This window comes from Chiloscyllium plagiosum, unplaced genomic scaffold, assembly GCF_037043375.1.
Source record: "Chiloscyllium plagiosum isolate Xiang-an unplaced genomic scaffold, Cpla_swu_hap1 HiC_scaffold_10, whole genome shotgun sequence".
NCBI classification, from domain to species: domain Eukaryota; kingdom Metazoa; phylum Chordata; class Chondrichthyes; order Orectolobiformes; family Hemiscylliidae; genus Chiloscyllium; species Chiloscyllium plagiosum.
The window spans coordinates 86,867,670-86,895,151 of NW_028270148.1; the positions used below are offsets into that span (position 1 = coordinate 86,867,670).

General features: G+C 39.5%; 1 protein-coding gene across 4 annotated transcripts in view; it reads right to left on the minus strand.

Moving 5' to 3' along the window:
• The window catches only part of agpat4 (1-acylglycerol-3-phosphate O-acyltransferase 4 (lysophosphatidic acid acyltransferase, delta)), a 190,784-nt gene that overhangs the window by 69,646 nt on the left and 93,656 nt on the right, over positions 1-27,482 (minus strand). For all 4 annotated transcript variants that reach the window (XR_015758489.1, XM_087991525.1, XM_043696316.2 and 1 more), the window contains exon 3: positions 5,066-5,235. Coding sequence is in view for 3 of the 4 variants with exons in the window: in XM_087991525.1 (XP_087847651.1) it covers positions 5,066-5,235 (170 nt within the window). In the remaining variant the exon portion in view is untranslated. The remainder of the gene's footprint in view (positions 1-5,065; positions 5,236-27,482) is intronic.

A 27,482-nucleotide genomic window follows, 5' to 3' on the forward strand; every position in this document is an offset into this window, starting at 1 on the left:
TTTAACAGCCGGACAATTTTTAATTCGAATTTTAACGGGCCATTTGATTTTAGTCGATGTGGAGAATCAGAGAGAGGCGAGGAGAGGTATGAAGGTAGAATTATCCACCCAATAATTAGGGAAACCGATAAAATAGAGGTAATAATTAAATACCCGGTAGTTAATTTTAATTGTAATTATTGTAATAAGATTTATAACACTACGGGCAGGTTTAGGCAGCATTTAAAGATATGTAAGGGAATTAAATCAGTTAGTTAGAGTTAGATGTAGTAAATGTGAGTGGGAAGGGAATTACCAAGCCGTAGCACGCCACTATCCTAAATGTTCTAAGAATGAGAATAATGGTAATAGTAATAGTGATAATACTAATACTAATACTACTAATAAGGAAGGAGAGTTAGAGAAACGATACCAATGTGAATTATGTCCTTTAAAATTTAAGACAACCAGAGGATTGGGGCAACATGAAAGACATGCTCATCCCATTTTAAGAAATGAGAAGAGGAAGAGAGGAACGGTAGAGAGTAGGAATAAGATGGAAAATAAGGAGGGTACTAAGAGGGGAATATGGTCTCATGAAGAGGTGGAAATGTTGCAACGACTAGAAGTAGAATTTAGTGGCTGTAAAAATATTAATAAAGTTATAGCTGAGAAATTAGGTACTAAAACGGCAAAACAAATCTCAGATAAAAGGAGGTTATTAAATAAGCAAGGTAAAAGTCACGATAACGGTAAAGGTATAGATCAAGAACTGGTTCTTAATGAGTGATAGTGATGAAATGGATAATAGTGATCAGGAGATAAATAGGGAAGTAGAGGAAGAAAGATTAAATGGAAAGAGAGATCAAGATAGTAGTATTATTATGGATAGAGTAGACTATAAGAGCAAGTCACTAACAGAATTAATTAAAATAGTAGAGGATGATATGGGAAGGAATAAAGGTATTAGTCAGGAATTTGAGAATATAATGGATATGATAATGGATAAATTGGGAACGAGTAAGGAGGGTGATAAAGGTAAGAAGGAGACTCATAGTAAACGAATAGGTTTGAAGCAAAGGGATAGTGGACTAAGAATGAAGAGGAAGGAAAATAAGGTTAAGAGAAGGTATAGTAGAAAGAAAGGTAAATTTAAAGAAATTCAGGTCTTATATAAAACGAAGAGGCAATACCTGGCAGGAACCCTAATGGGGGCTCCAGTTAGATGTGAATGCCCCCTAAGTAAAGAAGATTTAGAAGACTACAATAAAGAAAGATTAACTAACTCTAATGATAAAAATAATTTGAGAGGTTTTGCCAAATATAAAAGGCAAGGGGAGGGATCGGTGAATAGGACTCTGACAGGTCCTGTGACAGTAGAGGACGTTAAGGCGATGGACGTAAAAACTGCTGCAGGGCCAGATAGGGTAACACTGAAGGAGATAGTGAAGATATTTAATAAAGATAATACAGTACTTCCTAGAATATATACCCGATTTCATCCAAATAGTATAATACCGGATCAAATGAAAAATAAGTAGAACTGTATTGATTCCCAAAGTGAGCGATGAAGACGGGTTGAAGGATATTAATAATTGGAGGCCAATAACTATAGGGCCAATTATGCTCAGAATATTTACTAAAATTATCGCCAGTAGACTAAGTAAAGTAGTAAATCGGAATAAAAGACAAAAGGGCTTTATGGCTGGTGTAGCAGGTTGCGAGGAAAATATCAAAATTCTGGAAAATATTATTAATGGGGATAAAACGAAAAAGAGATTTAGCGGTAGTTATCGTGGATTTAGCAAAAGCGTTTGACACAGTGGGCCACAAATTAATTATAATAGCTCTTAAAAGACTCCAACTTCCGTCAATATTTATTAATTTGGTTACAAATTTATATGATAATAATTTTACTCAAGTGGAAGGTTTTAAAAGTAAAACTGGAAAGATTAAAATTTTAAGAGTGGTTAAGCAAGGTGATGCATTGTCGCCGATTCTTTTTAATATTGTAATAGACCCTCTGATAAGTACCATCGAAGAGAAGGAGAAAGGAATATTTTTAGGGATAGATAGGAATAGCTATCACTGCGTAACATTAGCGTTCGCAGACGACATAGCGTTAGTTAGCCAACCGTATGATAGTATGGTATATAATCTTAAACTTGTAGAAAAATTTTGTAAAAATACGGGAATGGAGGTTAATATGAAGAAAACGAAAGGATTTTACTTTACATATAAAAATAAGACATTTATATATAATGATAAAATTAACTGGAAGTTAAATGAAGGGAGCTTATAGTTTATAGAGCCAGGTAGTACGGATAAATACTTCGGTGCCAAGATAGATCCGTGGATTGGCGTAGGCCAATCAAACTGGGAAAGCCAATTAGATATATGGTTAGGAAATTTAAAAAGATCCCCCTTAAAACCAGTTCAAAAAAGTAGAAATGTTAAAAACATATTTTATTCCTAGACTATATTATTACTTAGTTTTATCTGAAGTCTCTATTAATTATCTTAATAAATTAGATAATAAAATAAAAAGTGTAGTTAAAGAAATTTTACACCTCCCGCAATCCATCACGGATGGAGTATTATATGCCGTGATGGTGGCCTTGCTTTAAATAGACTGTCAACCTTTATTCCAATCTCAATAATGAGGAAGTACGGGATGCTACAGAAATCGGAGGACGAAATTTTGCATGCATCATTTCGTTTCGAAGGTGATAGTGTGGCTGCAAAAATGTATAAATTATGTAAACTTAGTGATGGAAAACATCTGGAACCCAAATATTAATCGGCGATTAGGTGAAGAGGATACTATCAGGGAAGGCAGTGAAGATGAGATGGAAGAGTTTGGCAGTACCAACTATGCTAACTGGAGAAGTATTGAGATACAGAGATGGATGGCCCTCCCCTGTCAAGGAGCTGGGGTTCATTATTATAAGAATGATAGTCAACCATCCATTGGATATACTAAGTTACAATATATGAAGACATCTAAAGTTATCAATTCAATTTTATTGAAAACAAATTTATATCCAACAAGAGTGTCAATGTCGTATGGAAGGCCATGTAATATCAAGAATTGCAGAAGGTGTAATGATACATCAGAAACGTCTGCGCATATCTCAGGGTGGTGCCCTTATGTTAAAAACATGAGCATCAAGAGGCATAATAGAGTTGCAGAAGAATTAGTTAAGTATGTAAGGAAGAATGGGTGGACAGTATATATAGAACTGAGAATTAAAGACGAAGCCGGGAAACTTTGGATACCGGATCTAACTTTTAAGAGAGAACACCAGGTTGTTGTTGTGGATGTAACTGTTAGAACAGACCTTCAGATCAACTCGCTTGAATCAGCATGGGAAGAAAAGACAAACAAGTATAAACATCTAGGAAAAGAGATAATGGACCTCATTGGTAGAGGAACGATATCCTTTTATGGTTTTGTGATAAGAGCCAGAGGGAAGTGGTTCGAAAAGAACACAGAGTTGATGAAAGACCTCGGGTTCTCGAAATTTAAATCTTTTGCAGAGTATCACAACCCTTGTTTTGTCTTTGACCCTTGAACTTTTACGGATTTTTATGGACTCTTAATTTCTCCTATTGACGTTATTTAATAATGTTTTAATAAGTTTTAGGTATTTTAATAGTTTTAATTAATGATTTTAATAGATTTTAATGGTTTTAATAATAAAACTATAGTGTTTTAGATCACTTAGTTAAAAAGGTGGTGGGTAGATAGGGGTGTTAAAAATTAAAGAGCACGCTTCACACAACAAATGATGAGCAGTCGCCTAGTCTAACAATTGATAAGCCCAGCTCATCCCTTGCCTCGCTGAGATTATGATTCACAATGTATTTTACCGTTCCCTTAAGATCATTCCGGCTGTGGTTTCGCTGGATAGGGGTATCCATGCGTCGACAAGCGACGTTAAGATCTCGAAAAGGACATGATCCATCGCGTATGGCGAGTGCATAAAGTTAGCCAAATATGCCACCTAGTTCTAAACTCACCCAGGCTAGTTGAAAGACCTTTGCTATTTACCTTATCTATGCCCTTCATGATTTATAAACCTCCAAGATCACCGCTCAACCTCCTACACGCCAGAGAAAAAAGTCCTAGCCCATCCAGCCTCTCTTGATAACTCAAGCCCTCTACACCCAACAAGTTTCTCTTTTCTGAACACTCTACAATTTAATATTATCCTTCCTATAGCTGGGTGACCAGAACTGTATACAGTGCTTCAAAAAGCAGCCTCAACATCCTGTACAACCTCAACATGACATCCCAACTCCTATACTCAAAAATCTGAGCAATGAAGACAAGCTTTCCTTCTTAACCACCCGGTCTACCTGTGATGGAACTTTCCCAAAAAAAAAAACTAGTGTATTTCTCTATTCAACAACACTACCAGAGCTCTACCATTAACTGTTTAAGCGCTACTCTTATTTGCCCTACTAAAATGGAAAACCTCACATTTAATCGGAATTAAACTCCATCTGCCACTCTGCAGCCCACTAGCCTAGCTGATCCCATTGTTATCTTAAATAACCTTCATGTTGACTAGATCACCAATTTGTGTAATCTACAATCATATTAAAAATGCCTTCTAAATTCTCAACCAAATCATTTTAGAATACTGAACAGTGGACCCAGCACCAATTCCCGCAGAACACCATTGGTCATAGGCTTCCAGTCTGAAAAACAACCCTTTGCTACCACCCTTTATCTCCTAGCATCAAGACAATTTTGTATCCAATCACCACTTGCCTTCCCACCTATTTTTGTCATCTGCAAACATGGTTATAGCGCATTCAATTTCCTCATCCAAATCCCCAATCGTAATACTCTAACTCTCAATTGCCCTGAGGAATTAGATACAGGCAATAAATGTTGGTATATCCTGCATCACCCACATTCCATGAACAAATACATTAAAAAAAGTCAAGATTAGGTCAGTTGTAATAATTTTTTTTTTTTAAAAAGTACACAACATTGAAAGGAGATTAATGATTTGGAAGGATCAATTTCATGATGTATGTGTAAAGAATTCCACCAATTAATAACAAGACTTACCCCCAAAACACCAAATCTTTCACAGAAGTCCCATCCACAAAGGAAATCAATCTCATAGTTATGATTGAGAATAACTATGGCATTCTCTTTACCGTACTTAATATAATTCCTTTGGTCAGTATAGAGGGTACATTCTGTACCTGACCACCATTCCAGCAACCACACCAATTCTGAAATTTAAAGAAAAACAAAAAAAATTAGTTATGCCACCAACATCTTGTCCACTACCACCAAAAAGATAACAGACATGGGTAAATGGTTTTATTGGGCTATGGCATACCATCGGTATTCAAAGTTTCCATTCGCCTAACCTCTAGTTTGGAAGGTCAACAGATGGGTTACATGGGCAGATTTGGCAATAGACAAATCAAGTCTGGAGATGGGGCTGAAAATTACAATAGATAGAGGGCTGTAAGTTTCCATACAAGTTAAAAAACACAATCCAATTTCTAATGGCCATAAGCTCAAATCAAACGACTTGGAACGGATTAGAAATTTCATTTAGAGGCTACAAAATAACCTATATGAAACAGTGTCACACTGATCCTGCAAGACGTAGTCCTCAGTTTTGGCTAAGGCACGTTGCTGAGAAGGGCATGAGTCTGCTGCTTAACCCAAATAGGTATTGCTGGGTTTTTTTTAGTAAACAAAAAGGAAGAAATTCCTCCAAATCCCACTACATTGGTAAATGAGTGTAATGCATTAAAATTTAACTTAATTGAATGGATTAATTACACATGCAGATAGAAAGAAACTATAACCTTTAAAATTGGAAAACTATCCAAGAGCCTTAAATCAAAAAAGTTTAATACCAAACCAGAAGACACATTAGAATAGCGAGTATAGGCTTAAAGTGGATACATATTTTAAAAAGGGTGTGTTTTAAAATAAATCCTTTCAATGGAAAGTTGCACAGAACCAAAACAAAGGTGCTATAATTGGATAGAAAAGGAACAAGGTAACAAAGCAAATCATGATCCTCATATTTTAACTGATGCAGCTTAAAAGGCCTCAGGCTGAGTAAGTAGACAGGAGGAGATGCTACATTTCAGGGACATGAGACCCAGGAGGCCATCAGAAGAATATTTCTATTAAAAAAAGGAATAGAAATAAAATGGCCACAATGGTAAACTCCCAGTTTGGTGTCTCTAGGACTTGATAGCAGTGCCAGATATTTCTGATCAACCTGCTTTAAAAAGTGTCATTACACACCTCTAGAGCAGGTGGAATTTGAATGTAGGCCTCCTGGTTCAGAGGTATGAACACTACACTACACTACACTACACCACAACAACCCTTCTTGGCAACAGTAGCAAAAGGTGCTGAATAACTGACCAGCTGCATACGATTAATGAACACAGGTAATCAAAGTTAATAAACAAATCATTAAAACAATTGCTTATATCCACCATACCATTTACATTTCTTAGTACTGTAACAATACTGTCACTATAAAGGTTATTTTGTCCTGGAGTCTTAAAGAGAGGTTACAAAGGTAGAGTTGCCAAGGTGGCTAGGGAACCAGCCTTAAACTGTTGCTTTTTTAAAAAAAAAAAATTGTTTAGTAATGGAAGGGGAATGGCCAATTCTCCCAATTCAGGTTCCAGTACTTAAGCTGTAGCAGTCACAAGATGGGAGTGTACCAGAAGGGTTGTAAGCTTCAGTAAATGATTCCATCCTGACTTTCTTTGAAATCTCTCTGGATGTTGTTTCCTCCTGCCTGTAAGAATCATTGTTTGAATTTCCCTTTTTGAAAGTGGTGTTTACTATATTGGAACAGTTAATTAGTAATAGTCACTGTATCAGGTCAATTAAGTTTTCCAATAGTCAAGTTATTCTAAATTCTACTTTTTATTAGTGTTTCAAACATATTATTTAAATAAATTCTGTTTTGCTTAAACTGGTTTGACCAGTTGCATCATACCTGGAACACCCCCTTCTCATCTACCTTGAAGAAGGAGAGAGTTAGTGTCTAGGCTACCATCTTAAAATATTTGGAGGGGGTCTGGCCTGGTCCATAACAGTACAATCCAACCTCACTCAAGTACTTATCAACATCTGGGCCTAAATGTTCAGCAGTCAAGACTTCAACTCACCCCACATCTTCCATGTTCACATCCCTCACTGCCTCAGACAGCAGATAGTCATCCATGGTGAGCACATCTGACCTGAACAATGCAACACCACTGATATTCTATCATCTATTTTTCAGGACAAGGTTGTCCACAGCAGAAGTGAGCAATGCCAAACTAGCAGATAAGCTTTTGTCCCAAACCTGTTGAAGAATATGGTGCTATGCATCATGGAGATGGACTCAACATCGTAACACCAGATGGTAGGGCTTAGAGCATTCAAAGATAACAGTACATTACTAACACTATGAATCAACTCCCACTTCAATCTCATACTGTATGAGATGTGCAAGTTCCTGATGGTATGTTTTAGGTATCTCTTGCTTGTCAACCCAGTCATCATTTTTGATTTTCTTTCAGAAACCCAATAATTTGCACGTGTCCAGCCACAGCAGTCTTCTTAGGAAGACTACAAAACCTCAATATACCTCAAAAGAAACAAAGACACTTGATCTCACACTTTCAACAACCAGCTCAGATTCTTGCACTATGTAAACAAACTTTGAAAACTGATAATGGCTATATAGTCCATGTTCTGTTTCATAGCCAGTGGACGGAGGGGAACAAACAAACAAACAAACCAAACAAACACTCAGGATCTAACCTGTAAAACACTTCACAACTTAACGTTTCAATCACATATAGTTATGCCACCAACATCTTGCCCACTACCACCGAAATTTAAAAGATAACCGACATGGGTAAATGGTTTTTATTGGGCAATGGCACACCGTCACTATTGCAAAGTTTCCATTTGCCTAACTTCTAGTTTAGAAGGTCAACAGATGGGTTACATGGGCAGATTTGGCAATAGACAAATCAAGTCTTCATCTAAATTCCAGAGAGCATAGGTTCAATTTATTCAGCCCATCACTGGACAACATTCTGAATCCATGAACTAAACTATATCTAGTGAACCTTTACTGCATTATCTCAAAGGCAATTAATTCCTTGTTTGAAATGGTCTCACTAACACCTACACAACTGTAGCAAGACTTCTTTATTGTTGTACTCTTCTGGCAATAATGAACAACATGCCATTTGCCTTTGAATTGCATACTATACCTGCATACTAGTTGAGTTCCTTGCCTATGTACAACATAAATAAAATTTTCATCACCCCCACCACTTCCCAAACATCACCTTGAAGAAGAAGAAAGAGAGAGTTAGGTGTCTAGGCTACCATCTTAAAATATTTGGAGGGGGTCTGGCCTGGATTGCTGAAGCCATCGTGTATGTCTTTATTACCTCTGAATTTGCCTACACCAATGCCTTCTTGGCTCATCTTCCACATTCTGTGCCTCAAACTTGGTCAGCCAAATCTCTGCTACCAATGTACCGACTTACGTCAAATCTTGTTCATCCATCACACCTGTGCTCAAGGATGTACAGTGATTCAAAAATTAAGCAACAGCTGATTTTTTCGTCAACCAGTTGCCAAACCCATATAAAATATTTGCACTCCTCTAATTCTGTCCTCTTGAGCTTCCCCAATTTTAATTGCATCATTAGCAGCTGCAACTTCAGTTAAACCTCAAGCTCTAGAATTCCCTCCTAAAAGCTTAATTCTCTACCTCACGGTTTTTAATGAGCCCTTTGTTAAAGGAAGACAGACTTCTTTAACGTGTGGTGTCATTATACTTCTGGCGAAGCCATTTCAGAAGAGTCCTAAATACATCTAAAGGTAATCGAATTAGTTAGGACAGAAATGTCTATTTGATTTGAGTTGGTCTTAAGCTGAAGTTCCAGTGCAATCAATAGCAGTACTGCAAAACTATTTAAACTTCCACAAATTTGCACATCCTGGAAGCATGGCACTTTTCTCAATTCAATTTCACCAGTCATTTTTCTACTCTGCAACAAAGCATACTGTAACAAAAAGAACTGCCTATTAAAAAGTTACTCTCCCTTTTCAATAAAGAGTGCATTAATTTTCAATATACTCTGATAATCAAACTTGGGTTTGCAGCCTTTCAGGAGTAGACTGCCCTTTGAGTCTATGAAATCGGTTTACTTTATGGCAGTTTTAAAAGCTCTGGCTACCAAATTGGTTTGAACATAATTTCATTCACAACACGCAAATTAAACAAAAAGCATCGATTGGGTTAGAAAAGAGATAATACCATAAAAATGGCAAATTTATGATTGAAATTCACTCTACTTGTCGATCTTCTTCCCTTATTGTCAGGCTAGATGCAGCAGCATGCTGGAATATACTTTGGTAAATGGCATTACTTCACATCATTTACATGTCTCAAAAGTTGATCAGGAAGCTGATTACCATTAGAATGGTGCTAGAAAAGCACAGCCGGTCAGGCAGCATCCGAGGAGCAGGAAAATTGACGTTGAGCAAAAGCCCTTCATCAGGACTGAAAGCAGGGAGCCTCCAGGATGGAGAGATAAATGGGATGGGGGTGGGGGTGAAGGTGATAGGCGTGGGGGAGTGAGAGGAGACAGCGCGCGCGAGAGAGAGAGAGAGCGCGAGAGCAGCGAGATGAGGAAACTGAAGTCCACATTCATGCCCTGGGGTTGAAGTGTTCTGAGGCAGAAGATGAGGTGTTCTTCCTCCAGGCGTTGGGTGGTGAGGGAATGGCGGTAGAGGCAGCCCAGGATCTGCAGGTCTGTCAGTCATCGGCAGAGTGGGAGGGAGAGTTGAAATACTGGGCCTCTGAGCGGTGGGGTTGATTGATTAGATTAGATTCCCTATAGTGTGGAACAGGCCCTTTGGCCAAACCAGTCCACACCGACCCTCTGAAGAGTAACCCACCCAGACCCATTTCCTTCTGACTAAATGCACCTAGCACTACAGGCAATTTAACATGGCCAATTCACCTGACCTGCACATGTTTGGACTGTGGGAGGAAACTGGAGCACCCAGAGGAAACCCATGCAGACACTGGGAGAATGTGCAAACTCCACACAGACAAACAGTCACCCGAGGCATGTGCAGGTGTTCCGGAGATGTTCCCTAAAGTGCTCTGTGAGAAGGCGTCCAGTCTCCCCAATGTAGAGGAGACTGCATCGGGAGCAACAGATACAATGAATGACATTGGTGGGTGTGCAGGTGTAAAAAAACTTTGATGGATATAAAGGCTCCTTTGGGGCCTTGGATGGAGGTGAGGGGGGAGGTATGGGCACAGATTTAGTGATTCCGGTAGTGGCAGGGGAAGGTGCCAGGAGGAGGGGGAGGTGGCAGATGACAGGGTTTATGCAAAAGGTTGGTAGGGTGGAAGGTGAGGACTTGGGGAGGGGGGTGGGGTGGAGAGGGGGTGTTCTGTCCTTCTTACAGTTGGCGGGGTGGGCTTTGAGGGCAGAGGTGCTGGATGTGTTGGAGGGCATCTTCATCCATGTGGGATGGAAAATTGCGGTCTTTAAAAGAAGGAGGCCATCTGGTGTGATGGAACTGGTCCTCATGGGAGCAGATACGGTGGAGGCAGAGGAATTGGGAATACGGGGTAGCATTTTTGCAGGAGGTAGGGTAAGAAGAGGTGTAATCCAGTAGCTGTGGGAGTCGGTGGGTTTGTAAAAAATGTCAGTGTCAAGTCAGCCGTCATTGATGGAGATGGAGAGGTTCAGGTGAATTTAAAAGTCGGGGTGGAATGTTGATGAATTGCTCAACCTCCTCGCGGGAGCAAGGAAGAGGTGGGGAGTGGTGCTGGCGTAACTACGAAAGATGGACTATTCTACGTAGCTGACGGAGACAGGCATAGCTGGGCGGAGGAAGAGGTGCCCATGGCTACCCCTTTGGTCTGGAGAAAGTGGGAAGATTTGAAGGAGAAATTGTTAAGGGTGAGGACCAGTTCAGCCAAAAGAATGAATGTGTCAGTGGAAGGGTACTGTGGGGGATGTCGGGAGAGGAAGAAAAGGAGGGCTTGAGGCCCTGGTCATGGTGGATGGAGGTGTAGAGGGATTGGATGCCCATGATGAAGAGGAGGCATTAGGGGCCAGGGAAACTGAAGTCTTGGAGGAAGTGGAGGGCATGGGTGGTGTCTCGAATGTATATGTGGAGTTCCTGGACTAGCAGGGATAGGACAGTATTGAGGTAGGTCATCACAGCCAAGACACAATCCTATCAGCTTTATATGTGTAGTGTTTAATGTGAATTGTTAAAATGGCGAAGGGATGGGTTCCGCAGAATGAGATTACTACTACACTGAAAAAAGAAAAAACAAACTAGAAAACCCTTAGAATAACAAAGAGGATTTCAACCTAGAGCTATCATAGTATGCATAGCTTCGTTTCTCCACTTGCAACTAATAATTTTTTATGGAATTATTTCAGGAACTTTAAAAATCAAGGAGTTTCTTGCCAATAGCACACATTCAAAACAAGATACTAAAATGGAGACTAGTTTGCCTAACAAAAACTGTTGCATTTTTGTGAAAAATCCATTGTACATTAGAAAGCACGTTACCACCAAAAGCAGTGTTGAGGTTAGACTGGATAAAAGGGGAGATCATTCTCCTTAAGGAAACATTTTCAAAATCAGGAGCAGGCTGAATAGAACAGAACAGATGAGGGAGAAAACTGTTCCTGCTTGTAAAAAAGCAAGAAAGAAGAGAGAGCGCGCAACAGGACAGATTTTAAAAAGTGATTTGTAAAAGAAGCAAGGGTGATCGGAAAAGAAAAAGACTATTTTCATTCAGCAAGTAGTTAGGATACAAAATGCCTCACCTGGAATATAGTGGAGCAAGGATTAATTAAGGCTTTTTACAAAAGGCACTAGACAATATTTGGATAAAAATAACATACAAAAAGGTATGTGGGGAAAAAAAAAGGAGATTGGTACTACTTAATGTTATTTGAAGATCTAGTGCTGGCACAATGAGTTGCTGCATTATGAACATATCAGTCTTCTGCAAAGAATATTTTTCATTAATTCACTGCTTAACAATTCTGAACTTTAGCTAGTTGAGGATGTAAAATATTGATGCAGAGCTAGATGTGATCTGAAAGCAATTGAAATTACCTTTGAGTGGCTGTTTAACTTCCAACTTTAATTTCCACCTATCCAGCTGTTTCATTCAATTAACAGAGCTTTGTTTACAATCCAAGACTATCAGCAACAACCAACAAGTTCAGGATCCAGAGGAAAAAAAAGAGTTTGTCTATGCATCAACCTCCTATGTTGAGCGGAATCTGTTTCGCTTTTCAAAACAAAGTGTTTTTCTTTTCAGAAGGGATGATCTGTAGATATATTCAAGTCCATTTCCTAGGGTGGTTCTCATGGTTGGGGGAAAGAAACCAAAATACATTGTTTTGGCATAGGGTTATATGACAACTAAATAGAGATAGGCAGAGAGACATTTGTATATGCAGAGTGCACAACCTCAGGAGATTGTAAAATGCTTTACAATCAATAAAACACAGTCGAAACAGTTACAGTTATAACACAGGATACACAACAGCAAGGTACAAAACATTATGGAATATTTATGCAAAAACCAAAAAGACCAGAGAGGGCCTTTACAACAGATTCTTTTCTCAGATCTTTCAGCAAGGGGATGATAACTAAACAGCAAAGCCCGAAAAGAAAGCTTTCCAGTTCAGCAAATTCAAAAGCAACAGACTGCCTCCTGCCCCATAATCCAAGTCAGCATTAATTCACTTTTTTTGTTCCTTTTTTTCTGGCTGGCCAGCACTAGGCCTCCTTTGATTGACCAATTCAGATGAATCTCAGTCGTCGACAACATCTCAGTGCTGTATCATCTAGTGTCTTTGGAGTAGACATTAATTTGTATTCTCTTCCCAATCGAGTTAGAGTTCCCAAAAGCAAACACATTCTTTTATTTTTGTTCAAAGTTCAATTCTATATTATCTCATTTTTGGTTTTGACTGGAGTTGCAAAAGTAAAAAGAAAAATAATAATGGTCTCAACAATATGTAGGAGCAAGGTGACATTACCAAATGTCATCACATCTTTTAGAGCTTCTTTGACACTTACAATCACTGGTCAATTTAGAATTGAACTATTTTTAAATTAAGTAGCAAGGAAGACCTTACAATGTGAAAATCTAAGTCATATGTTTTATAAAGACTTTATTCTGTGATCAGTGCCACCACTGGGTGGAGCACTTCACCAATATGCACAAAATTGAAGTGACGTGGTGGTGGTTTCCTGAAAACATCAATTAAATTATTTCTACAGCATAATGGTGGCATTTTTATCATCTAAATCACTTCCTCATGAGAAGTGAGAACTACAGTAGCTGTAGAAGCCAGACTCATCTTTCCTCCACCAAACCTCTCGTAATCAAACTATTCTAAGCCTCAAACTAGACCCTCCAAAGTGACCCACCCAGACCCATTTCCTTCTAACTAATGCACCTAACACTATGAGCAATTTAGCATAGCCATTTCACCTGACCTGCACAACTTTAGATTGTGGGAGGAAACCGGAGCACGCGGAAGAAACCCACACAGACACGGAGAGAATGTGCAAACTCCACACATACAGTCGCCAGAGGCTAGAATCTTTGTTGATGTTCAAGTGAACACTGTCAGAACTCAAGTGACCTGAAATCACCCTAATTTTTTGCACTGGGAACACTGGTTCCATTTGGTGAGTTAGTTAACAATTTGTGCTGCAATTTTGTATTAATATATTGTGGACAGCATCAGAAAGTGTTGAACCCACCCTCAAAGTTAAATCACTCCACCACTGTATTTACAACATTTTGCCAAAATTGCTCAAAGCAACACAGGTGAACCTGATGCATTTAAATTTTATGTATTAAGACCTTTGCATGCACATATGTACATTCATCCATCAAAAGCCATGATGGAGAAGTATGATTGAACCCAAGGGTATAATAATCTTTTTGTCAGCTCCGAAGCCCTCGTTGATTTTTCATTATTTTCATTTTATTCTTTTACCGATTCTGGTTTGAAACAGTGAGCTGGAACTAAGCTAAAACTGACTTTTAGACTTCAGGTAATAACTTGTGTTACAGAGGAAAACTGACCAAACGAGCTTATGTTTACTCATGAGGGCAGGTATGGACATTAACTGCAACATGTACCTGATCAAAAATGTTCTGCAGACATTTCGTCAGTGGGGGATGAGCATTAGGTTTAACAGATAGCACTCGTTGGCTATTAAAAAGGTGAATCTGGGAACTCCTTCCAGCAAGGCTGGAAGAGGTCTTGTGGTCAAACAGATGACAGATGTTGAATGGTAACTGGAACCTAGTGGAAGGAGACCGTCAGTCAGTGTGTTCAGTTTGAATTGGGTTTTGGAAAGAAGAAATATGGCTATTGGTGATACAGCATGAATACTTGAAAGCTCCCTAACCAACCACCTGTTAGCCGCACGTGGAAGATCAGAAAATAGAAAACTAAACATATTACTGCCTTTTGAGTGAACTACAAAAAGGTGAGCCTGGCTGACATCTTCAGAAAACGAAGAAAAATTTATGCTGGTGAAATGATGCTTCATGAAACTACTTGCTCATCAATTTATCCCTTCTCTGTTTATCACCGTCTTGAAAGAGCCCTTGACTGAAAATAACAGTTTCTGGGTATACAGTGTAGACCAGTTAGATTGCTTTGTTGTTAATAAGTTGCCATGCCTTTTGTTTGTTTAAGAACCAAACTGGTGATGAGAATTATCCACAGAATCTGGGATTGGTTACTCAAGTCTGGTTAGGAACCATGGGGTCAACTTGGAGTGTCTTTGAAGACTCTAAACATTACTGCGTTGTGAATAGGAGTGAAGATACTAATTCAGCTGTCTGCCTCAGTGTCGCAACATAGTTTATACTCAAGTGATGGCTGATCTTGCATGATGGTCGACCATTAACTTTTCGCCAAAAGGGGAAAAACACATACTTGCTGTCAACACCAAATGCAAAACCTCATTCGAAGGGTGACAGTTTGAATTCCTCATATCTGCTCAGAACGAGAGAGGTACTCTATCTCCTTTTGTGATAGTCTTGGGGGTAGGGTTGGCAGGAACATTAACTGACCTGCCAACATTGAAGGACCGCAACAGTCATCCAGGTCCTCACCTAGAAGGGAAGAATCCTTGCAATCACAGGAGAAGACAAAATGACCTCTCCTGCAGGGTTACTGAAACATCCATGTCTCACTGAACAAGATTAGAGTCATAGAGTCATGGAGATGTAAAGCGTGAAACAGACCCTTCGGTCCAACCCGTCCATGCCGACCAGATATCCCAACCCAGTCTAGTCCCACCTGCCAGCACCCGGCCCATATCCCTCCAAACCCTTCCTATTCATATACCCATCCAAATGCCTCTTAAATGTTGCAATTGTACCAGCCTCCACCACTTCCTCTGGCAGTTCAATCCATACACGTGCCACCCTCTGCGTGAAAACGTTGCCCCTTAGGTCTCTTATTTCTTTCCCCTCTCACCCTAAACCTATGCCCTCTAGTTCTGGACTCCCTAACCCCAGGGAAAAGACTTTGCCTATTTATCCTATCCATGCCCTTCAATTTTGTAAACCCTCTATAAAAGGTCACCCCTCAGCCTCGGACGCTCCACGGAAAACAGCCCCAGCCTGTTCAGCCTCTCCCTATAGCTCAAATCCTCCAATCCTGGCAACATCCTTGTAAATCTTTTCTGAGCCCTCTCAAGTTTCACAGCATCTTTCCAATAGGAAGGAGACCAAAATTGCATGCAATATTCCAACAGTGGCCTAACCAATGTCCTGTACAGTTGCAACATGACCTCCCAACTCCTGTACTCAATACTCTGACCAATAAAAGGAAAGCATACCAAATGCCTTCTTCACTATCCAATCTACCTGCAACTCCACTTTCAAGGAGCTATGAACCTGCACTCCAAGGTCTTTTTGTTCAGTAACACTCCCTGGAACGTAACATTAAGTGTATAAGTCCTGCTAAGATTTGCTTTCCCAAAATGCAGCACCTCGCATTTATCGGATTTCCTTCATTCCATTACCATACACCTATTATTTGCGATGTCAGTCTCAGTCATTGCAAACCACATCTAACCACTAGCTATAATGCACTCTCTCATGTCTTGCAGATTCCACTAATCTCCCCATGGCACTGAAGAAAGGTCCAACACCTCAGAGCGAGGGGCGGGCGAGGGGGGCCGAGAGCAAGGGGGGCCGAGAGCGAGGGGGGCCGAGAGCGAGGGGGGCCGAGAGCGAGGGGGGCCGAGAGCGAAGCAGATCAAAAAAAAAGTACCTTGGTTGTGTGTCACTGTCAGCTTATACATAAAAATGCTCCTCAACCTGGCTGTCATGGTGAAGAACCTGCATAGACACTAACCTAAAGTACCTCTGAGACAGAAGAGGCTCAAAAGGATGGAAGTCTACACTAAAAGCTTACACCATCTGAAAATAGGGGGCAATGTGTATAGCTGACAATGGGTTACGCTGACACCTTTGAACTTTTGTTCAACATCTTCAATATTTGATTCCTACCATGATGAAAAAGGTGCAACTGTTAAAAAAAACGTTGCTTAACAGTGGCTGAGCCAGAGACGTGCAATGCTATAAAATGGCAAGAGAATCGGCAGCCTGCCTGCTTTACATACAACTTTGTTTCCCTTTCAAAGCCTTACGATCAGTGGTTGCTGCAACCCTCTCCCTCAGTCATTGCTTACCCAACCGCTGTGTGCTCACAGCCATTTCACCATTCCACAACTGTAACTGCATCACAATGAAAGGTGATAATGCTCCTCAGTGGCTTTCAGCTATAATCTGAAATGTGCCAGTGAGCCCCCAAACTTCAACATCTTCTTAGTGACCCATCCCAAAGGTTTCACACTTCCAAGGCTGCACCCAACCCTTCAACATGCACCTACAACTGCCTACCTTTCTCACCTAGTGCCTGGCATATGAGATGACCATGCCTGGTATGGTCATGCATTTCTCCACCTTAACTCGCAAAACCAGGGTTCTCCTGACTGGGATAACCAGTCCTCCCATAATACACCCTTGCCAGTAATGCTTTACTGTACCCTGTCCTTGCAGATCATGCTTGCCCACAGCAGCTGCAACATAGTTGGTGGAAAGCTGGTGATCATCAAGTATATTGTATACAATCTTCAAGAATGATGTCAAGCAGTCCAGGGTCCACTTGCAGATTAGGCTAGTGATCTAAACAGCAAGAGCAAGGTAACTGGAAGGAGGAGTACATGCCAGGAGTGGAAGCACAAATTCAAACAGAAAACTTTGTTTACCACTGAGTTGCTATCCCAGAGCCATACCAGAAATCCTTAAAAAACAGATATACATGCTGCTGAGACCCTCTGGAAATCATTTTGAACAGTTGGTGTCCACAGTTATGATCATAGCAGTCTGAGTTTGCAAACAAACATACCGAGATTTCACAACATCATCTAAAATCTTTGACAAAAGTTTTGGCATCAACCATTCAATGCTATACGGATGGGTTCTGGTGGACAGATAAGTCAATTCCTGCTCTAACCTGAAAGGATGATTTCAAAAGCTCTATGCAAGATGGTTTGCCAAATTAGAGCTGGACTCAATGCTCCCAAACATTGAAAACAACTATTTTGGTAAGCTTTGTAGTGCATGAAGCATTTAGTCACATATATCCATCAGCCTTCTGCTGTAGCCAGTTCCTGAGATCATCGGACTTCTCTGCATCAGAAACTGAGGTTACACTCATTGGCCAATTGAGCTGGCATCTGTATCCTCTTCTCCCTTCCCAAACAGGGCATATCCTTTGGTTCCTGTGCATTTGTACCTGATGTTTTACCACATGTTTCTTCTTCCACCCAAATAAATATACCTTACTTTTTGTCATCAACTCAAAGGCCAAGTAATCATATGCAGTCACCTTTGCTATCTTTCTCCCCCCTCTGGAAGAGCTTGTTCTAGTTGAGTATCTGAAATGAAAGTAAAAGTTGTGTGGTAGGGGAGAAGAGAAAGAAAGTTGTGTGTTGACATCATCCAAAGCTAGTCAGATAGGAAAGAAAAAGATTGTGGGTAAAAAGTGAAAGAATTAGTTATGCAGAAAGCACTGCATAATCCCTCCAGCACTGATGAGGATGACCATGATTTCAGTGATGCCCTCCCCTGACATTTAGCATTATCCTTGCCACACAAGTCCTAATATATGAACAGAATTGTCCTTCATTATGTACCCATGTTCCATGTACTGCTGCAAGCAAAAGAGCAGTGTGTCATTGAGTGCTTTACTGTGTGCTTACAGCTGTCAGCAAGATCCACCTGAAAGGGCTCACAACAGTCTTAAGCAGGAAGTAAAAACATCAAAGGAATGAGTGCTACCTTGATAGAAAAATTGTTGATAGGTGTGTGTTAGAGATGGTCTGAATTAGGCCGTGGAGGCAGCCAGTGGTGCAGTAGGTAAGTTTTGCGATTTAAAGACTAGATTGAATACATGTTCTTGGAACAATGGACCTTTGCAGATTCTTGAACACCTCTTAGTTGGGATCTCCTGAATCTCTCCACCCCTATCATCATGGGGCAAAAAAAAAAAGAGACTTCTCCAGGCCTTGAACAAAGGCCACTAATGTTTCTGGACAACCCTACCATTCCATATCATCTCACACACAGCCTCGTTTTAATCTTACAGCAAAGATTTAGTTCATGTATGGCAAGAAAAACAGTTTAAAAACAAACAGATTACTGCAGGAACGCCAATCATCAGGAACCAACGTCTTACCCTCTCCCCAACCCTAAATTCGTAACAAAGTAGGTTTAACATTGATTTGAGAGTCAGTAAAGTAAAAAGCTGATTTGTTTTTAACTTTAAATAGTTGTTCAGCACAATGAATGTTTGTCTCAGTATGCACGCACCTGGAAGGTACATAGTCCTATATTACATAGGAGGCTCAGATTTGATCAACAACAACAAAAAAATCATTGCATCTTTTATTCAATCCTACTTTGCAAAAGCACATTCCAGAGTGAATTGGATGACAGTCCACTAATTTTCTACCACAGCCAACTGGAGGGGATTGTGCAGAGAGAATGGATTCCCACCCTAGCTTCCACTCACTGTTCTTTTAGGATGCACTATTGTTTATTCCACAAGCTAATTATATGCCAGAGCACAAAGCCCTAAAAAGGAATAAAAATATCTTCAATGTGATCAGTGAGGCTGAGTGTTCAAATACAAGGAGGAATACAATTTGTCACTGAAATGGCTGAATGGGCAAATAAAAAAAAACATGATACCCAGAACAAACTCAGTGAAATGTTTGATTCACAACCAATTATTTTTGGCAAACTGTCACAAGCATTCCACCATCCATGTATGGCAAGAAAAACAAACAATTTAAAAAAAAAGATTATTGCAGAAAGCCAATCATCAAGAACCAAGCTTTGTAAAACTTCACATGGTCAGACAAAATGAGCAGCATTTTCATATTTATGAAGTTAGTCTGCAAGCCGACTCATTTAAAATCCATTGTGCCTCCACAATTATTCATGAATTCTGACTCAGCAGCATTGTTAAAACACCATTATGATTAGAACATTGAACTGCCAATTTGCATTAAAATTATGTACTATACTATGCTCCTTTGCTAAGTTTAAAATAAGCCAAAAAATATTTCTAATATTAAAAAGGAACTGTTATGAAAGGATAATAGAACCACCCAGAACACCATTCTACAGAATCACAGCAGAGACTAATCTTCACTTCAATACTCACCTTTATTCTTACGTGCTTGTGACAAACAAACCTCCTGATCTCAGTAAATGCTGTACATCAAACTTTTTGAAAAGCCTTTTGGGAGACCAGAAAACAGTATCCATCAATGCTCGCGATTTCCTCAAAAAGATTCACTTACGTTAGTCAGAGTTAGATGTACAGCATGGAAACAGACCCTCTGGTCCAACTCATCCATACCAACCAGATATCCTAACCTAACCTAATCCCATTTGCCAGCACTTAGCCCATTTCCTTCTAAACCCGTCCTATTCATACAACCATCCAGATGCTCAGCTTCTGCTTGTTCAAATATATCAGATGCAATTTACTTCAACTATCATCACAGCAACCCTCTAGTGATACAGGTTTAAACACAAAACATTCAAATAGTGCTTCAGAAGAACAAATAAAGGCAAAACCTGACTATTCCACATAACACAGTAACAGGCCAAAAGCTTGATCAAACAGGGGGTTTTAAAAGGCATATCTTAAAAAGGTGTTAAGACTGAATGAAGTGTTGGAAGAGAATGCCACAAATTAGACCAAAGAGTAGACTGCATGGACACTATTGTCACAGCAAGTTTATTTGGAACATATGCTTACAGCACAAAATAAGTCATATGGCCATTGTGTGTCAGTGCTAGTTAATATAGATCTGACTACACAAATCTCATTTTCCAACTCTTGGCCCATAACTCTGGAGGCAGTTGCAATGCAAGTGAATATCTAATTACTAGTTAAATGTTAAGGTAGACTTTCTGGGCTCAACCATCTTGTCATGCAGTGATTGAAACATTCACCACCCTCTGGATGAATTCTTTTCACCCAGAAACAAAAACACTTTTCTTAGCCTTCTGCCTCTTACTTGGGTGTTTATGCTACCTGCTTGTTGACTCCACTCAAATGAGAAGTGCCTCAAAAAGTCCCTCATTTTAAACAACTTTTTACATCCCTTAACTTTCACTGCTCAAGGAAAATCATCTTCAACCTATCCTCAATATTCAGACCCTTCAGCATAGGTAGTATCCTGATAAATCTCCTCTGTGCCTTCGCTAGTGCGATCACATATTTCCTGTGATTTAGTAAACAGAACTGCATGCATTTCTCCAACAGTGGCCTAACCAGCACTTTATCTAAGTTCCAGCGTAACCACCTTATTCTTGTACTCTATGCAGAGTTTACTAAATGAAAGTATTGCATATGCTTTCTAAACCACTTTATCTACCTACTTTTCGACCTTCTGGGATCACTGGATGCACTCTAAAAAAGGTCCCCCTTCGATGTGGCAATTAAGACTGCCACTTAACCATATAATCCCTTGCCATGTCAGACTTACCCAAGTGCATTTTCTCACACTTTTCCAGGTTGAATTCTATTTGCCATTCCCCAGCCTAGCTGATCAGTCCATTGATAACCCCATGCATTTTACAGCTATCCTCATTATCTACCACCCAACAAATTTGTAGATCTTTCACAAACTCCTTGATCATACCTGTGACATTTAAGATAAAATATTAATGTACACGTCGAAACAGCTAGGGGCCCCAGAACTAAATCCTACAGCACCCCAATCGAAACAGACTTCCAGTCACAAAAACAAGCATTCTATGATTACTTTCCATTTCCTACCTTCCAGCAAATTTTAGATGAAATGTGCCACTTTTTGCCTTGGATCCAATGTTTTTTTTTCTCCTTGATCAGTCTACCATATTAAAAGCTTTGTTGAAGTCCATGGAGACCACAAATCAAATACATTACCTTGCCTGAATACTGTTTTTCAACAAGATAGTCAAACAACCTCCCTTTAACAAATCCATGCCTACTATCCCAGATTTATCAATCACTCTCTCCAAGGAGAAATACATTTGGTCTCTCTGAATTCTCTCAACTTGTCCACCAAAGGTTACACTGACTGAATAGTGATTTCCTGCTCCATCCTTACATACCTTTGGTTTTAAATAACAGAATGTTAGCAGTCCTCCAGTAGTCTGGCGCATTACTTGCCACTAAGAGCATTTGAAGATACTGCCAGGACCCAGATATCTTCTCCCTTGCCTCTCTCAAGAGCTGGCATACATCTCATCTGGACCTGCAGATAAATTCACTTTTAAAAGACTGCTAAACATGTTACCGCATATTTTCTACATAATGAATATTTCACGGTTCTCCACCCTGTTGTCTATAACTACATCATCATTTTCCATTGTAAAGACTGATTCGAAATATTCATCAAGTATTGTGCTCACATCTTCCAGGTCCACACACAGATGACCTCCATAGTCCCTACATTTTCCTTCGTTAACCTCTTGCCCTTGTGTATTTAAAGTAAACTTTGGTCATTTCTTTTATTCTACCCTATCAATGCTTTTTCCATACTTTGCTTTCGTAATTTTAAGCTCCCCTTTGCACTTATGAAGGCTCCCATACAATTGGTATAAGGAACCATTGGAGGAGTGTCCTAGAAAATTCATAAAAGTAAATATTTAGAAGCCAAAAATGCACCTGCCATCTATTGTGCTTTATTAGTACAACACATACAGAAAGTCAACTTCAAGCATGACCCATCCCCTCTTACAGGTCAAGTAATTAAAACTTCCTAGTGAAAGGAGCTTGTAGTGACTGAATCTGAAAATTACCCCAAAAAGATTTATGCTAGTGTTCATTTAGTCAAAAGGATAACTCAATTACACTTCAGAAATTTGTGACAAAGAATCCAATTTCATAATGTCAAGCTGACAAATTATTAAAAATATCAATGAGTCAAAAAATTTAACAGGACTACTTGATCTGATGATGCTTACAGGAATTAAAATTTTATAGAATTGATTTATATCTATCAACTATCCCCCAACACTCATGCACAATTTTCAAAAAGGTTGAAAAAACATTGAGTACACAAGAACATTTAGAGGCATGGAAACCTGGATACTAGAGTTTACTGGTAATGGCAGAAGTTCAAAACTATTTCCAAGCAGTTCAGTGGTATAATCTTAGACAAACATCACCACTCGAATTTGTTCGTTTTCACTAACTTGGCTACAAATACTGTCCATTGCTCAAATCATTCCCCAGAACTTTGAATAGCAATAAGTATATACACTCAATACTGTCACTTCTGATCACAATATTCCAGGTAGGCCTATGCCAATGGCCTTTCCCCTGATCTGTAAATGCTTGAAAATCCTATCCTCAAAGATGTTGGCTGTACTTTAAGCATGCATCTTCGTAGTATGTACCCAGTGGTACAACTTAAATTCTATAGAATCACTGGTTTTCAAAAACTGTTTACTCCCAGTCTTTTGGCACACTAAAATCTCAGCTCAGTCACCAAGAAAGCACTGTCCATGCTTGAACCATCATTTCTACTGTGCTCTACTTTGTCACAGCCTTGTAACCCTAAAATTCAGTTTCCAACACTCCAATCACCGTATCAGGCAGATCTACCTCAGCTTATCTGCCACTAAAACACTCACCTTTTCCTTTTGTTACCTCTGAAGTTTGGGCAAGCTAATCATTATGGAGGCCAACATCCTGATGACAGTTTAAATTTCATCAACTCCCATTTACTCCTCTTCACTGCTCCTGCTGAAGTACACTGGCTCCACTATTGGGTACATGCTACAACAATTCATTGAAATGAATGAGAAAGATGAGAAATGCCTCTGGGCTAAGCACCGACCCTAGTGGCACTCCACTAGTGACAGCCCAATATTCCAAATCAACCAGTTTAAGAGTTAGAAAGTCCAATTCATACAACATTTAAAAACACCTCTGAACAATAAGACCTTGGACTGCATGTTCATAGTTCTTTGAAAGTGGAGTCACAGGTAGATAGGATAGTGAAGGCAGCATTTGGTATGCTTTCCTTTATTGGTCAGAGCATCAAGTATGGAGTTGGAAGGTCATGTTGCAGCTGTACAGGACATTGTTTAGGCCACTTTTGGCATATTGTGTGAAATTCTGGTCTCTCGCTTATCGGAAGGATGTTGTGAAACTTGAAAGGGTTCAGAAAAGATTTACAAGAATGATGTTGTCAAGGTTGGAGGATTTGAGCTAGAGGGAGAGGCTGAATAGGCTATTTTCCCTGGAGTGTCAGAGGCTTAGTGGTGACCTCAGATTTATAGAATCATGAGGGGCATGGATAGGGAAATATAAAAGGTCTTTTCCTGGAGGTGGGAGAGTCCAGAACTAGAGGGCAGAGTTTTAGGGTGAGAGAGAAAAGATTTAAAAAGGGATCTAAAGGGGCAACTTTTTCAAGCAGAGGGTGGTGCGTGTATGGAATGAACTGACAGAGGAAGTGGAGGAAGCTGATACCCATCCAAATGCCTTTTTGAATGTTGTAATTGTATGTGAATAGGAAGGATTTTGAGGGATATGGGTGAAGTGCTGGCAAATGGGACTAGATTAGGTTAGGATATCTGGTCGGCATGGATGAGTTGGACCAAAGGGTCTGTTTCTGCGCTATACATCTATGACTCTCAACCAAACATTCCAAATCTGACTTAGTGCATATGCTAGCAATTGACTGATATCCCTCTAAACCCTTCCTATTCATATACCCATCCAACTGCCTTTTATATGCTGTAAATGTACCCACTTCCAGCTTCTAGTTCCATATGCTGGCTTTGTCCTTTACCCATTTGCAAAACACTACCAATTCCATGAGCCCTCATCTCATGCAAGAAACTTGTGAGACAGCTTTATGGTCACATGTACTTAAATGAAGACAGTTAAAAGTTAATAACTCACCACTTATGGCACCATCTTACCTACAGATTCTTAGGGAAAGAAAATAAAAAAGACCAGCATTACAGATCAAAAGGAATAAAATTAGAATAAAAACAAAAAAACAAAAAACAAAAATTCGGTCTCTAGTCCAGATTACAAAGTAAATATGGCTGTCTGGTCTGTTATCACATTGCATCACTATATTTGGGCTTGCAACAATCTTTGTGCACCCGATTTCATTTTGGGGCATATTTTCTGATGTCAGTTTCCACTTTGGACAGTAACTTTCTGAATACCTTCTGAAAATAAGACTAAGAATCACATCCATTAGTTTCCTTTGTTATGCTTAATCTTCAAAACTTTTAATCATTCTTCAAATATTGTTTCCATTCAATAAAACTCAACATTATCCAAATCATATTATGGTTTGTGAAGTACTGTATCCCATCTATTAAATGGCAGATTTTAAGCATTGCCTGACGTTTGGGGTTGGGGCAAACTAACCCATTTTTTAACTCAGTCCATTTAAAACCTTTGGTTCTTGTGGATTGAAACAGCAACCTCAAAAATGTAGGGAATTCTGGAGGATCAACACCAAATATACACTAGTATAATGTCTGTAGAAAAGAATTAAACAGCCAATTTTAGAAATTTATTAATAAATCCAACTGGCAGTTGAGAAGAAACTGCTTTACCCACAAAGTGGAATGTGAAACACTGTCACAAAAGTAGTATTTAGCATGGATGCAATGGAAGAGGAAAGCCTGGCAAACATACTGGAGGAAGGAACAATTTTAAAAAAAAAGTAGTTTGGCATACTTAGATTAAAAATCAATGGAAAGAGGTTTGCTTGCATGAAGCAAAAACCAGACTCATGCTGCTAAAACAAACAGGCCACTCCTATACCTTAAGTGCTAAATAATACAACGTAATAATTCAAACTACTTCAAAAATGTTCAAGAGTTGCTGGGACTTGCTGGCCCAGTGTGGCAATCTCATCCAGTCTAAGTGTCTTGTATTCCACCTTGGGAGTTTTGGTGTCCTGTTGCGACGGCCTCTGCTCTGTAATCTTTGGCAGCTGCTTCCCAGTATTCCAGCGATCACTTAGTCAAATTTTCCCCAAACTGAAATTGATCGGAGATGAACTTCATCTTAATTTTCACCTTTTTCTTTTTTACCTAGGACTTCTGTGATTAATATAGTTGCCCATGATACAGCGACTTACCAAATTTTTCTTTGTAAAGATACACATGACAATAAAATGCTGTTCTATTCTTAGAATGCAAGTCTAGGATTGCCACTTAGTTTTTTTTAAAAAAACGTCTTCATACTGACATTACCTATTAATTGGCATATTCTGGATCAAGATAGTCATAATAAAAAGGAGGAAGTGATGGTAAAAAGAACCATTGTGTGTGCAGCAATTATAGACCAGAAGTAGAGATTGAGTGTAGTATTGCACATTTGACCGGTTGCTTTAAAATGTTTGTGTTTTGCTAGCTGACTACATTATATATTTGTATTACAGTGAAACTAAAATTTAAAAAAAGTTAGAGGAACCAAGTGATACAATTAGCTTCACCTCCAAATTGGGATCAGATTAATTCTCAAAGCCGGCTCGTTGCCACAAATCAGTGGCATTAGCTACTCAAAAACTGGGAATCTTGTTTGGAGAAGCACAAAAACTTCTATGGTGTAAAATGCAAAAAGAAGTGGTGCAGTTGCTTTATCCTTCTGTCTTTAGTATTAAAGATATATTGTTTGTATAGAGGGATGGCAACAGACTCAAGTGTGCCAAGTGTTTTTCTTCTGTGCTGTAAAAATGCCTCCACCCAAATCCTTGGCTCCCTCTCACCATTACCCTATTCGGAAAAAAGGTCTTTCTAACCATACTACTTCTAAATCTATAGTAATTTGTTACATGTATTTATGAAAGTGTGTGCAAGTCACCATATTTAATCCAGCACCAGTTTTATTTACTTGAATTTTTTTTAAAAATGCAAAGTTAATTTTATTTTTATTCCAACCACAGCTTCTTGATTTCATAAATGGTTGCCTTACTCTACAGCTGTCAAAACTGTCCGTGAGACCTCAATAGCTTGCCTATATATTCCTGACTCAGGAGCCTACCTTAATTCAAGTTTAAATACCCTTCTTCAGGAATTCAGAATATGACTGCAATATTCCACAAGACAGCATGTAATTACTCTGTAGGCAACTTTTCACTATCTTTTGTAGTGATAAGTATTAAGAGGCTATCACATATACATATCCCATTTTTTAAATAAAACATCTAGACCAGAATAACTTAGCAACTTGTATGACTTCAAAGTTTGTGCGAAGATTTGTAGCTTGGGTGCTCGTTGTTGTGGTTCTGTTCGCCGAGCTGGAAGTTTTTGTTGCAAACGTTTCATCCCCTGGCTAGGCGACATCAGTGCTTGGGAGCCTCCTGCGAAGCGCTTCTTTGATGTTTCCTCCGGTGTTTATAGTGGTCTGTCCCTGCCGCTTCCGGTTGTCAGTTTCAGCTGTCCGCTGTAGTGGTTGGTATATTGGGTCCAGGTCGATGTGTTTGTTGATGGAGTTTGTGGATGAATGCCATGCCTCTAGGAATTCCCTGGCTGTTCTCTGTCTGGCTTGCCCTATGACACACACGCAGACAACAAGCAACATGAATTCGACTGGGACAACACTACTATCATAGGGCAAGCCAGACAGAGAACAGCCAGGGAATTCCTAGAGGCATGGCATTCATCCACAAACTCCATCAACAAACACATCGACCTGGACCCAATATACCAACCACTACAGCGGACAGCTGAAACTGACAACCGGAAGCGGCAGGGACAGACCACTATAAACACCGGAGGAAACATCAAAGAAGCGCTTCGCAGGAGGCTCCCAAGCATTGATGATGT